The following is a 15,232-nucleotide window of genomic DNA, read 5'->3' on the forward strand; positions in this document are numbered from 1 at the left end:
CAGAGCACCCAGATACATAACGTAAATATTATTAGGGCTAAAGGGAGAGATAAGCTCTAACACAATAATAGTTGGGGACTTCAACTCCCCATTCTCAGCATTGGGCCAACCATCTAGACAGAAAATCAACAAAGAAACATTAGATTTAAACTATACTTTGGACCAAATGGACCTAACAGATATTTACAGAACATTTTAACCACTAGCTGCATAACACATATTCTTTTCATCAGCACATGGAAAATTCTGCAGGGTAGACCATATGATGGGCCACAAACTATTTCAACAAATTTTTAAAACATTGAAATCATATCATTGTATAATGGAATAAAGCTAGAAATCAAGAGGAACTTTGGAAACTGTACAAATACATTAAAATTAAACAACATGATCCTGAGTGATCACTAGGTCAATGAAGAAATTAAGAAAGAAATTTAAAAATTTATTGAAACAAATCACAATGGAAATGCAACATAACAAATCCTCTAAGATTCAGCAAAAGCAGTGCTAAGAGAGTATTTTATAGCAATAAATGCCTACATTAAAAAAGTTGAAAAATACCGGGTGTGGTGGCTCACGCCTCTAATCCCAGCAGTTTGTGAGACCAGCGTGGGAGGATCACTTGAGGTCAGGAGTCCAAGACCAGCATGGCCGACATGGTGAAACCCTGTCTCTACTAAAAATACAATAATTACCTGGGTGTGGTGGTGGGTGCCTGTAATCCCAGACACTTGGGAGGCTGTGGCAGGAGAATCACTTGAACCAGGGAGGCGAAGGTTATAGTGAGCTGAGATCGTGCCACTGATCTCTAGCCTGAATGACAGTACGAGACTCTGTCTCAAAAAAAAAAAAGTAGAAAGATTTCAAGTAAACATCCTAATGATACACCTCAATGAACTAGAAAAGCAAGATAAACCAAACCCCAAATTAGTAGAAGGAAAGAAATGATAAAGGTCAGATCAGAATTCAGTTAAAAGGAGACTAAAAAAAAATACAAAGGATCAACTAAATGAAAAGTCAGTTTAAAAAAAGGTAAGCAAAATAGATAAACCACTAGCTAAACTAACCAAGAGAAAAGAGAAAAGACACAAATAAACAGAATTAGAAATACAAAAGTAGACATTACAACTGATACCATAGAAATACAGAGGATCATTAGAGATTATTATGAACAACTGCACTGTAACAAACAGAAAAACCTAGAGGAAATGGATAAATTCCTGGACACAGACAACCTACTAAGACTGAACCAGGAAGAAACAGAAAACCTGAACACTCCAATATTTAGTGATGAGATTGAATCAGTAATAAAATATCCCCCAAGAAAGAAAAGCCCAGGACTGGATGGCTTTACTGACAAATTCTACCAAACTTATGAAGAAGAATTAATACCAATTCTTTTCAAACTATTTCAGAAAATTGAAGAGGAGAGAATTCTTCCTAACTCATTCTGCAAGGCCACCATTACCTTAATACCAAAACTAGACAAGGACACAACAAAAAAAGAAAACTACTTATCTCTGATAAACATAGATGAAAAAATCCTCAAAAAGATACTTACAAACCAAATCCAACAAATATCAAAAAGATAATACACCATGATCAAGTGGTTTTTTTTTTCCCCAGGGATGCAAAGATGTTTCAACATATGCGAATCAATCAATGTGATATATTACATTAACAGAATAAAGGACAAAAACCATACGATCGTATCAGTAGGTACAGAAAAAGTGTTTGATAAAATTCAACATCCTTTCATGACAAAAACTCTCAACAAATCAGGCATAGGAGGTACACTCTCAACATAATAAAGGCTATATATGACAATCCCACTGCTAACATATTGAATAGAGAAAACCAGAAAGCCTTTCCTCCAAGAACTGGAACAAGACAAGGATGCCCACTTTTACCATTCCCATTGACATAGTATTGGTAGTCCTACCCAGAGCAGTCAAGCAAGAGAAAGAAAGAAAAGGCATTCAAATTAGAAAAGGGGAAGTCAAATTGTTCTTTTTGCAGATGACATGATCTTATATATAGAAAAATCTAAAGACACTACCAAATAACTCTTAGAATTAATAAATGAATTCAGTAAAGTTGCAGGATACAAAATCAACCTACAAAGATCAGTAGTGTTTCTATATACCAATAACACAGTAGCTGAAGAAGAAATCAAGACAACAATCCCATTCACAATAGTTACAAAACAAAAACCAAACCACACAAAAAACCTAAGAATAAATTTAACCAAAGAGATGAAAGATATTTACAAGGAAAATCACAAAACACTGATGAAAGAAATTGAAGAGGACACAAAAAGTGGAAAGACACCCATGCTCATGGATCAAAATTAATATTGTTAAAACGACCATTACACCAAAAGCAATCTACAGATTTAAGGCAACCCTATAAAATACCAATAACATTATTCACAAAAATAGAAAAAAAATCCTATAGGCCAATGACATATAGGCCAATGAAAAAGAATAGAAAACCCAACGACATATAGGCCAATGAAAAAGAATAGAGAACCCAACGACATATAGGCCTATGAAAAAGAATAGAGAACCCAGAAAGAAATAAGTCCACATATTTACAGCCAACTAACCTTCTTTTTTTAAAAAAAGTGCCAAGAACATAGAACATACACTCAGGAAAGGACACCTTCTTCAATAAATGGTGCTGGGAAAACAGGATATCCATATGCAGAGGAAGGAAATTAGAGGCCATATCTCATCATATGCAAACAATCAACTCAAAAGGAATTAAATACTTACATATAAGACCCAAATATAAAAACTGACCAGAAAAACCATGGGAGAAACACTCCAGGACATTGATCTAGGCAAATATTTTATAGCTAATACCTCAAAAGCACAGACAACAAAAACAAAAATAGATAATTTCAATTATGTTAAACTAAAATGCTTCTGCACAGCAAAGGAAACAATCAACAGAGTGAAAAGAAAACCCGTTGAATGAGAGAAAATATTTGCAAACTATTCATCTGATGAAGGATGAATATCCAGAATATACAAGGAATTCAAAGAGCTTAACAGTAATAATAATAATAATAATAACAATAATAATCTTCCCATTAAAAAGTGGGCAAAGGGCCAAATGAAGAGACATTTCTCAACAGAATATACATGAGTAGCCAACAGATATATGAAAAAATGCTCAGCATTACTCTTCATCAAGGAAAGGCAAATCAAAATCACAATGAGATATCATCTCACCCCAGTTAAGATGGCTATTATCAAAAAATACAAAAAGTAGCAAATGCTGCTGAAGTTGTAGAGAAGGAATTCTTACACACTATTGGTGAGAATGTAAATTAGTACAGCCATTATGGAACACAGTACAGAGTTTCATCAAAAAACTAAAATTAGAACTATCATACAATCTAGCAATCCACTACTGGGTATTTATCCAAAGGAAAATAAATCAGTATATCAAAGGGTAACTACACCTCCATGTTTATTGCAGCATTATTCCCAAAAGTGTGCATTAACAGGTGAATAGTAAAGAAAATGTAGTATATATACACAATGGAATGCTATTCAGCCATAAAAAGACTGAGACCATGTCATTTGCAGCAACATGGATGTAACTAGGGCACATTATATTAAGCAAAATAAACCAGGCACAGAAAGACAAATATCATATGTTCTCATACATGGGAGCTAGAAAAGTTGATCTTATGGAGGTAGAAAATAGAGTGCTGGTTACCAGAGGCTTGGAAGAATGTTTGGGGGTGGTGGTGGGGAGTAATGGATAATGAAGAGAGGTTGGTTAATGGGTACAAACATACAATTAGATAGAAGAAATATGCCCTAGTGTCCAATAACTCAGTGGGGTGACTATGGTTAACAACAATATATCGTATATTTCAAAATAGCCACAAGAAAAAAAATTGAAAAGTTTCCACCACAAAGAAATGATGAATGTTTGAGACAATGGATATCCTAAATGCTCAGATTTAGTTATCACATGTTGTATGCACATATCAAAACATCACATGTACCCCCTAAATCTGTACAAATATCATGTATCATTAAAAAACAATAAAAAAAAGAAGGGAAAATGTCTACTTGACATAATATTCTTTGCTTTCTCAAATTCCTGTGAGTGAATTAGAGAAAAATAAGTATCATAAAGAAAGTTATTTTCTGGTGGTTTTAGAACTTTGTCTGTTCTAACATGCATCTTCATTCAGTAGCCAGAAGAATTAAATCTGCTGTTGTCCTCAATATGGTAAATATACTTGGCAGTTGGACTATCAGAAAAACTTTTTGCCTACTTTTAAATGCTAATGCTAGAGTAATGTATTTTAGTGTTAGTTTTTGGTTATTAAGACAACAATTGCTAGCATAGTCTTAGGTGTTATTGAGTAAATAATATTTATAGAATATAGTTGAAGGATATTATGTTCAATGATTTAATTATGCCTTCAGATCTTAGCAGGAGTGTATAAGTCACACATAAAGAATGTTTTAAAATTTTAATAAAATGTTATTGATGACATTGTCTGCTATGTTGTTAAATGTTTCATAAGTATAAAATAAATCCATTTTAAGGTTTGTGCTAGGAAAAAGATGAATAGTATATTTTCCTTTACACTGTCGGCCAGGCCATTTAGAGAAGAATTTTGTCTGGCAATGCTCCTTAGCTTCAAAATTTTCCAATTATTTTCTTTTATTTATTTTATCAGTATATTTTAATTAGATGCCTAAATCCTTTTTAGAAGGAACTAGATTATGAAATATTTCAGTTATCTTAATTATTTAACTATAAATATTTTAGCCAGTGAATCATTACCTTCCAGCTGCTGTTATATATTTTTTAGTGAAGAAATCTATACCAGATGGAGCATAGTTCCAAAGAATTTCCTTAGCAGCAATATAGTAATGTATAACATGTGTCCCAGTAACGAAGGCTTCTGTTGAAGGTTTCTGGCAATTACTTACTTTGAAAAATGCCTGCATACTCTCTGAAAAACAATAAACCCAGATAGAGAATGTTATTAAAACATTAAGACAATTTTCTTGGTCAATACATATTTTCAATTTTAGCCAACAATATTGAGACTTCCTATTTCTTTGAGAAATATGATGTATGAAATGTATGGAAAAATTTAAGATGTATGAAACAAGTACAAAAGTCAGGATGCAGAAATGAATATTAAATGAATATTATTAGAGAATAATAACCAGCTTTGGACCAACTCTTATGTGAAGATGGTACCTACATACTGAGAAGAATTTGAGAGTCCAAGAACATCTTCCCTCATAAATATGAAATTACTACTACTAGTCACTGATGAGTTGGTTGGTTTATTCAATTAACTAGTTGGCTGGAAGAAAGAAACTAAAGGCATGAGAAGATCAGTCCTGCGTTTTAGTTTCGGGGCACTGTTGGTAGGAATGGAAATTAATATAGACTTTGTGGAAGACAATTTGGCAAAATTTGTTAAAATTAAAAGCCCTGGCAGGCAGTGGGTCACATGTGTAATCTCAGCACTTTTGGAGGCCAAGGCAAGCGGCCTCATTTGAGCCCAGGAGTTTGAGACCAGCCCTGGGCAACATGACAAAACCCCATCTCTACAAAAAACAGAAAAAATCAGCTGGGTGTGATGGTGTGTTCCTGTAATGCCAACTACCCTAGAGGCTAAGGTGGGAAGATTGCTTGAGCCCAGAACATTGAGGTTGCAGTGAGCCATGACTGCACCACTGAACTCCAGCCTGAGCAACAGAGCATGACTTAAAAAAAAAAAAAAAAGCTCTCTGCCATTATATAGTTTTACTTCTTGAGAGTCATGAGAAATATTTTCACACACATGAAGAGACATATAAAAATGTATTAACTAAGGCCAGGCATGGTGGTTCATGACTGTATTCCCAGCACTTTGGGAGGCCAAGGCGGATCACCTGAGGTCGAGAGTTCAAGACCAGCCTGACCAATATGGAGAAACCCCATCTCTACTAAAAATACAAAATTAGCTGGGCATGGTGGCGCATGCCTGTAATCCAGCTACTCGGGAGGCTGAGGCAGGAGAATCACTTGAACCTGGGAGGCAGAGGTTGTGGTGAGCTGAGATCGTGCCGTTGCACTCCAGTCTGGACAACAAGAGGGAAACTCCATCTCAAAAAATAAAAAAAAAAGGTGTTAACTATAACATTGTTAATAAACCAAAAAAGCAGTAGCAACTTAAACATCTGTCTGTACGCAAATGGTTAAATAAATTACAGTACAACAAAAATATGGAAAACTATGCAACAGTTAAAAAGAATGAGCTAAATGTATAGGGAATGCATGGAAAGAGACTTCAAGACTTTGATATGAGTGATGAAAACAACAGAATATTATATGCAGTGTGATCTACTTACATAAAACCAAACACAAAACATAGCTATGTGTTTTTTTTTCTACATGTTCATGTTTATGTTGTGTGAAAGTGCATAGTGAACAGGTTTTCAAATACTTACACAAATTGATCACAGTGGCTTAGATGGTGGTGGGGTGGAGTTGGACTAATGGTGTGTCCTTAAAGCAGCTCTCCTAAACTAAACACAAACTCCGATTTATGTGCTAATGTTTTGCAGTGTAAGCACTTCCATTGTGACTAATTTGAAGTTACCTTTTTTTTTTTTTTTTCCAACTCTCAGCTCTTTTGAGCTGGTATGAACAGGCTAATGTATGCTGCATTAGACTTCTTTCACTTTTTCTGCCTGCTTTCCTCCACCTATTTTTCTGCCTATTTTCCTCCTTTCCTCCTTCCATTTCTCTCTCTTTTTTTCCTCCTTTCTTTCCTTCCTACCTTTCTTTCCAGCAAAGGTCTATTTATATATTCTTGTAATTACTAAAAAAAAAAAAAAAAAATGGAGTAAATTAAAGAGCAGAAAAGCTTCAGAAGGACATAGAAAGAGAAGACACACAGGAGAAAGTGATGGGATCCCATCAGCCAACTAGGCTCTGAGGCGTTTTTTCACTTGGTCTAGGGCTGACAGTAGTCTTTCTGCAGGGCTGAGGTGGAAAGACTGGCTTGAGGGCATGATCTGAGAATAAGGTAAATAGGACATACGTATTGGTGGAGCCAAGTTTACATTTTAGTCTGAAAATGATCATCTTTTCTAAGTGACAGCTTTTTATCACTAAATTCAGTCCTTGAGTTATAATAGTCGTGAATGGTTCTTCTTTTCCTTACACCTCTGGGAGGGATGCAGCACATAGAAAATCCTTATAAATACTTATCATCTAGTTTGAATAATTAATTGAAACATGATACTAACCAACGTTTAGGACTTACAAAAAGAAAGGTTTTCATCAGAGAAGTAAACTCCATTTTTCTACCAAAAAAATAAAGTTAAATTCCTTAATTCTAATGAAAATTATGTTTTCTGATTGAAAAATAACACAGAACATTTACATGATCATATACAGAGTTTTGTCATATTCAAGAATAAAAAAGATAAATAACATCATAACTGACCGTTCTGTTATTAAACGGCAAATGTGATTGGAGAGGGAAATAAACAAAAATAAGGAGGTTTACTTGAGTAATCAATTAGAATTATTGGGTTCTGCATAATTTCTTGCTCTGCTTCTCACAGGATTTTGATACTTGTTTCCTCAATTAAAGAAAAAGCTGTAATAATATCTGCTCTGTCTGACACTCAGGGTTTATATTCTCACAATGAATATAAAACTTTTTGTAAAAACAGCAACCCAATTCTGTATACTTAAAAGGATTTATAGTAATCAAGTGAAAAGTTGTCAGGGTCCTGGGCTCCATCACTGACTGTTTCCAAAAGGAATCATATCACTTTCTTGGATATCGGTTTCTTCATTTGTAAGGTAAGACATTTGTAATGCGCATGACCTTGGAAGTTCTCTGACTCTGTGTTACGCAAAACTAATAAATCCCTACCATGCATCTGGCATCCCAGCATCCACACTCCAGTGCCCTTGGCCACCATGAAGGCATCTTCCAGTGAGGAGGGGAAGACCACAATGGTGTCCTTTCTGTGATTCCGAGAGATCAGAGTTTGTCCATGGAGGTAGACGGGGTGTATGTCAGCCTCGCCACCCATGCCAACAAAATACCACTTGACCCTATCTTCAGCACACATGGTGAGATTGGGCAGATTTCCATAGATGTATCCATTTATTGCTGAAAATAAATGTGTATTAATCAATCAGGCATGATAGATCAGTGCAACCTTGTAAAAATTCTATGTATTTCCTCGTTATATTAATACAAACCTCACAATGTCAACATTGTTCTCATACATAATCTACAACATCTGATTTGTGTTTCATGGGAAAGGAGTCCATATGCATTGTGTATGATGAGAAGTGAGCGGAGCACAAAGGTTTAAAGGAAAGAGGAGAAAAAGTCAGCTGAAAGGCAGGAAGCAGTGAAAAGGGGAAAAAATAGAAACTAAGTTCATGAGAGAAGAAAGCAAGGATAAGGGTGATGGATTATGACGACATCATTTCTGAAAAATTCTATGTCGGATAAAAACACATATTCATAAAATATTTGGTCAATTATGTCTTTGTTATTCCATATTTTATTACTTAAAGTTACATCTTTCTTAGGTATTTACCATCTATTTATATCAATATCAGACTTCAGAAAACAAATGTTGACCAAACTTTACTTGCTATAGGACTTAGGAAATGAGTAGGCTTTAACTAGTGATTTGCATTTGCATGTCAACCCAGTATACAATGAGTGAAATGCTGCAAAATATAAACTCAACTAAATAAACTTGAACAAAGGGAAATGACTGAATATGATCATAGAAGTTAGAATTATAAGATATTATGTATGAGAAAGTTCTTTTTAATCGTACATTGCATGCTCATGCTCTCCTCAAAACCGAGATCACTAGTATTAATTTTGCCAGATTCAGTAAATGCACGAATATTTTCATCACTATACCAGCTTCTGCTTTCATCAGTTGTAGAAAACAGCAGAAAATAAGACCTGTCGATATCTTTTTCAGTGACTCCATTCAGTGTCCCTGAAACAAAAAACACATTTCTTACTTTTCATATAAACATTAATTAGAACCATTGTTACAGATATAACTAAACTACTTTTATGATCTACAGTTTTGTTAATTGTTAGGGCACATGAAAAAGGTAAATGTTTGGGATGTGGGATGCCAGTTTTTGTAAAGTTCATAACAAACTTTTAAAAGCATATTATCTATATGAAGCCATATTTAAATAATCCATACTCATCTCTACATCAAATCAGTAACTTTCTGCAGTGTCTGCATCTGATGACCATTATCGCATGAGATTGTTCAAAGTCTCAAAATTTGTACTTCCTCAAACGAAGGATAACTTTGTTCATACCAATTTATTTATTCTTCTATGCTTGTATTCAACAAATATTTATTGAATATTTGTAATGTGTTAGGTACTATGGCAAATTAAGTTCATAGAAGTGAACAAGACAGTTATCTACCCTGGCAGGGCATATAATCAAGGGTAGACGCTATAATTAATAAGATACTATAGTGTGTAAAGTTCTATAGCAGGGAAGAGCTCAGTGTTTCGGAGCTGGTTAATTTAATCTTGGGTATGGAAATCTTTTCTAAAGGCAGTAACACCTCGGTTGATATTTAAAGGATGAGAAGTTTGCTGGGGTGTACCTGTAGAGAAGATTACAGGCAGCAATTAAGACAAAAGGAATTTGGACTTTATCGTCAGAACATTCAGCAGTCTTGCCATTATGCAATTGAGTTCCTTGCAAGTTTGAGAAGGGCAAAAAGCTCTTCCAAAGTTGGTTTAAAAAGTTATCTCCCAGCCGGGCGCGGTGGCTCACACCTTTAATCCCAGCCCTTTGGGAGGCCGAGACGGGAGGATCACAAGGTCAGGAGTTCAAGACCAGCCTGGCCAATATGGTGAAACCCTGCCTCTACTAAAAATACAAAAAAATTGGCTGTGCGTGGTGACATGTGTCTGTATAGGCTGAGGCAGGAAAATTGCTTGAACCCGGGAGGCGGAGCTTGCAGTGAACCGAGATCAAGCCACTGTACACCAGCCTGGGCTACAGAGCGAGACTCTGTCTCAAAAAAAAAAAAAAGTTATGTCCCAAGGAATGTAATTTGTAATCATGAGACTGTGTGTTTGCCACAGGAAACTGCAATTGTTAAAATATTTATTGTGGAGAGCTGTTTATTCACCTAAAATTTAAACTTTGATTGTCATAGGAAGTTAAATTTGCTCATTAACTTCATAATGAATCTAGTGCTGTCGCTTTGTTGATCTTGTTTTAACGAACCAAATCAGAATTTTCAAAACTCTATATTCCCTTGCAAGTTAAAAACATATCGGTAAAACTTCCTCCTTGCAAGAATTAATAAACTGATGATTCTAACGGATTCAACTTAAAACATAAACACAAGAAGGTGGCAGTAATTTTGAATGAAGATGGCTGACGTGAAGTTCATTGGGTTTGACTACCATCTAGTGACCAACCTGCATTATTGGTTGAACTGAGGGTTGGATTTGAGATCGCCATCTAGTGCTCAGAGTCCAAGATGGTGAGTTTCCACTCTTGACTGGAAAACCAAGGTTAGGGCAGGAAAAAGGAGTGCCTTGGATGGTAAAATTCCTCTAGGAGAGCAGAGGACAGCCTACACATTCTGGTTTACTCTTTTACGGCAATGAGATTTTTTAACAAAGTTACCTCTTTTACAAGTCAGAATTGGTCCAATAAGTCCCGAAGCTACGTCTCTTGCAGTGTCTATATGGGAGTGGTAAATCCTTGTCACACAATTACTGTCCTTGGGGCCCGGCCCCTGATTTTCTTCTACATATCACTTGTAGGTATATTGTTTCCCTGGCTCCAGATAGTCATCTTCCTTTCCCTGGCCTGTTGTATTATCAGGATAGATGGCACCTGGAAAACATATACTGCACTGTGGTTACAGTAAATATTGGATAACACTATTTTGAATGTGACTCGGGCTTCCTCCATTAAGCTATTTTGCATTTCTCCCCACCATTTCCCATATTCCTACCTCCCTAAATCCCCTTTAGTTGGCTTCTACCTGAATGCTCAGCTTGGCTGCAGTTTTTAGACTAAATTAGAATGAGGCAGGCAGTATATTAATAGACTATCATCACCTTTACTGATAGACACAACAAATATTTATTTTGCACCTACCATGTGCCTAGATCTCAGATGCAGAGGTAACCTCTGGACTTCCGAGTTGCCCTCCATATTTTCTTCATTGCCAGTCAGACTTGGGGCCCAGGGCATCCAAGGATGTCCCTGTTACTTCCAAGTAGCCCACTGCAATCTGAAGGTGGCCCATGCCACTACTCTGATCTATTACCTCAGTTCTGACTTTGGACCTGTCTCTCCTTTCTTTCTTCTTCTCTGGCTAAAATGTTGCCTCAGATCCTTACCCCTCATGGCTGGGATCCTGCTAACTATGAATAAAATTCCTTTAGTCAATAAAAAACTTTGAAATATGAGCAGCCTCTGATTCTCTGTTCTTCTTTTGGGACCCTCCTGTTCCACACTGATCATGAAGAAATTATGACTGACTGACTTTTGTACTTTCTTCCTACCCAGCGGCCCATCTGGAATTGGCTCCAGTCATGGTCCGATTTCCTGAGTCTGTTTCAGTCCAGAGGATTAATTCAAGGCCTGTTTCTAGTTCTTCTTCATGCTTCCCTGAGGGAATCATCAAACCTCAGTCTAAGTTTCAAAACTTGATTAAAAAATAAACAAATAAAGCAAACGCTTGTTAACATTTTTCACATTGTATGTCTATAATATAGACTATTTTTCTTTTAATTTTTTCATAGAATATATTTAAAGGGCAATAATCATTGCAAGATGGTCATGTAACATGGCAAAATAATAATGACAGATGAATGGAATGGCATGTGGGATTTCCACTGCCCTGTATTATCATAGAGGCTCTGTTGGAAGGAGCACATATCCTATAGGTGGTACTCTTATCAACTTGGCCTAAAGTTCCAGTTTTCTAAAGATTTATGATAGGCCTTTTAAAAACCGTATTTCAAACACTGGGAAAAAATATCTGTGTTCTACTAAAGACAAGTCAAAACTCTCTCTTCCTAGCTTTCCTTGTTGTCTTCCAAAAACTCAAAAATCCTATTTGTTGGCTTTCTCTTCCCTTCCTTTTTTTCAAAATCATGATGTATCTGTGACTATAGTTGTGTAGGAGAGAAGATTCTGTCTGGAGAGCAGTGATTTCTCTTGACACTGATACCTTCCCAGAGGGTGATCCTCATCTACTAGGAAATGGAAATGAGGTGGGGGCAGAACAGGATTTCTGCCAACCTAACATTTAGCTGTGTTTCCTACAAAACAAAACAAAACAAAACAAAACGCCTTTTTTTTCTTTTCTGCTGATTAAGGGAAAGTGTTTTATTTTCTAGGAATTGCATAAGGGCTGTCACTCAAGATAAGAAACTGAAAAATGACTGTCTTGGGGATAAACATTAAATATACGAGAAGTAGAGTCTGCATCCACTCTAAACTCCATGTAGCTCATAATGCTGATCACCTGGCTTTTTCTAATGCAATGTGCTCATTCTCTCCATAAGCAAAACTCAGCAATATCAGGAAAGAGGATCCGCTTACCTTCATTTTCTTTGGAGTAGGTGAGTCCATGAAAATGATAACTATAAGCTCTTGAAGCATTATTTTTTACATGTACATAAATGAAGTCTCCAGTCTCTGCCTTAATCATTGGACCTAAAAATCCCAACCAGGATGGTTTTTCAATGATCCTTTGAAATGTATTATCAGTATATTGAAAATACAACGCCTTTTTATAAACAAAGCTCTTCCTTGCTTGACTTCCTTGTAGAAATTCTCTAAAAACAAACAAGAGAGAACTTTAACAAATGTTGACTTTTGTTAAATAAGCAAATAAGAAACAAAGGTTAAATAAGCTAAAATGAGAAGTCAGAAGCTCTACAGCCTAATTTTGGCAGATAAAACCCAGAGGCTGGAGAAAATTTGAAGGGAGTTAAAAACAGGTGTAATTGGTGAGAAGAATGTTGAAATACTGAATGAAGAAATCAAATACAAATGTAGTAAGTAAAACATGTGGCATTTTGGTTTAAAAGACATACCAAATTCTTTAAACTGAACTGCGTCTAAGTTTCTAACCCCACTTTAAGGTTACTTCAGCATTTAAATAGTCGATCAATTTCCATGATTTAGGACTGTTTACACATTTAAATGGATTTGTGGATTTGTTGGTAGCATTAAGGTGTTTTCCTCTTAAACCGTGGTAAATCAGAACCCCACTCATGTCCTCTATATTTCCCTCTCTCAATTATCTGAAGAGAAAAATCGAGAAAACAGCTACACACATATCAAAAGGAAAGTGTTGTTTTATACCTTATCATGTGAACAAAATTAACGATAAACAGAATTAGCTATGATCTGCGAAATAACGTGTCAGGAGGACATGAGTGGTGATCATCCCAGGAAAGAGCAATTTTGGATTTACTACCTCTTTTCCATACCATGTTTAAGCTAAACAAACTAAAAAAAATTTGGTTCTAATGGCATATGTGCCCTGCAAGTGTCAGTCACGAGAAAGTCTTCATCAGCATTTCATCAATGATCAACAATTACCAACTTTTGCTTCAGATAGCAACTTTTTAAATGCAAAGGATTACTTACAGGTCTTCAGAAAAAGGCTTTCCATTGAGCATGTTTTTACCAGAAGGAGCATAGTTCCAAATGCTTTCTTCAATGCCTGTGTAGTAGTGCCTATTGCCCAACTTGGAGAACTAATAAAAAACAGAAAGATCAATGGTAAAAGCGCCTTCATTTTCCAATTCAGAGTCTGGAGAAGCTAACTGAGTAGGGCTTGCCCACCTTTTATAATCCAGGCTTTCTTCTTTCACTTGTGTCTATTTACACATATTATGTCTTCCTTCATTAGCATATATGTCATTTGCATTTCAAGTAGTTTTGGATTTTATTGTCAAGTGAGGTGAAATGTTGCACAACACACTGGATCGTTAGGTTGCCCATCATCCACTGTCCCTCGATAATGATTTTCTATTCCTAAATTATAGGAATATTCTCCTGTCTAGTCTCCAGTCTCCACTTTCTTACTATTTAGTCCACTCTACATATCATTCCCAGAAAATTCTTGAAATGCTACCTTTATCAAGTTTTACTACTAGATGATAATTGAAAATTTCTTGTCATTTAAGATTTTCATTAAGTTATTCTCAAATTTCTTAGCATTTAAGATTATCCATATAATCTAGGCCCCAATCTGGTATCTCTGATATTCCAGATTTGTCCCCAGAATTCACTTATATGATCCCTTCCCTTTGGGGAGTTTTCTTACTAGGAACACAGTGTGAGGTGGGACAGAATGCAGAAAACCTGGAATCAGACAGCCTGGATTTGACTCTTAGCTCTGTCAGTTATCAGCAATGTGTAATTATGTAACTTCATTTCTTCATTTATAAATTGATAGTATTACCTACCCAGTTAGGAAGTTGTGTAAATTCAATGACAGCCATCTTATAGAGGAGCTTGCGGACACACAAGGAAGCTGATGCATAGGCAACATTTAACAAGTGTTATTTACAGTACTTCCTTTTCCTTCTTGTGATAATGTGCTTTCTGAATTTTTCCCATCTTATTTGTACCCATTTCCCAGCCTGATTTTGCCTCCCTCTGCCTCTCTTTTTCTCAACTAATCCAAATTTTTATCATTCTTCAAGGCTCAACTGAAACTTCACCTTTTCAGTAAAGATTTCCCTGACCATTTCAGCTTACAAACATGCTCCTCTCTGAATTCACCAGCTGTAACACAGACTGTCAACCAAACACATCCTGCTTCAGACTGTTGCTTACATTTCCATGTGGTATTTACTTTACTCCAGGAGGTTATAACTCCTATAGATTAGGAAGCATTTATTCTTTTTATTTCCTGGAGCTACCAAGAAATGTTAAATTTAAATATCAAATTTATTGAACAAACAGAGTGCCTTGACTGAGAATACATTAAGTAAGGAAAGGAGAAGGAGTGTTTATAAGCCATTGATATGATCTGGGTATTATCACGTATTGTAATATCTATTACTATTAGGTATTGTTTGAGATTTTAGAATTGGAAAGCCACAGTGTGTTTCAAAAGTTTGACTCTGATTTCGGTTTAGAAACCCATGGTTAGAAATATTAAGACAG

The 15,232-nt window shown here is 35.8% G+C and overlaps 1 protein-coding gene across 1 annotated transcript in view; it reads right to left on the reverse strand.

Annotated features, from left to right (window-relative positions):
• Positions 1-13,853, reverse strand: part of LOC111544753 (ceruloplasmin-like) — a 40,020-nt gene extending 26,167 nt beyond the window's left edge. The window contains 7 exon segments of the mRNA XM_023215423.1: positions 4,822-4,993; positions 7,931-8,173; positions 8,862-9,032; positions 10,712-10,924; positions 12,647-12,882; positions 13,703-13,799; positions 13,802-13,853. Coding sequence (XP_023071191.1) covers positions 4,822-4,993; positions 7,931-8,173; positions 8,862-9,032; positions 10,712-10,924; positions 12,647-12,882; positions 13,703-13,799; positions 13,802-13,853 — 1,184 coding nt within the window.
• Between the last annotated feature and the right edge of the window lie 1,379 nt (positions 13,854-15,232).

The sequence above is a fragment of the Piliocolobus tephrosceles genome, chromosome 2 (genome assembly GCF_002776525.5).
Source record: "Piliocolobus tephrosceles isolate RC106 chromosome 2, ASM277652v3, whole genome shotgun sequence".
Lineage (NCBI taxonomy): Eukaryota > Metazoa > Chordata > Mammalia > Primates > Cercopithecidae > Piliocolobus > Piliocolobus tephrosceles.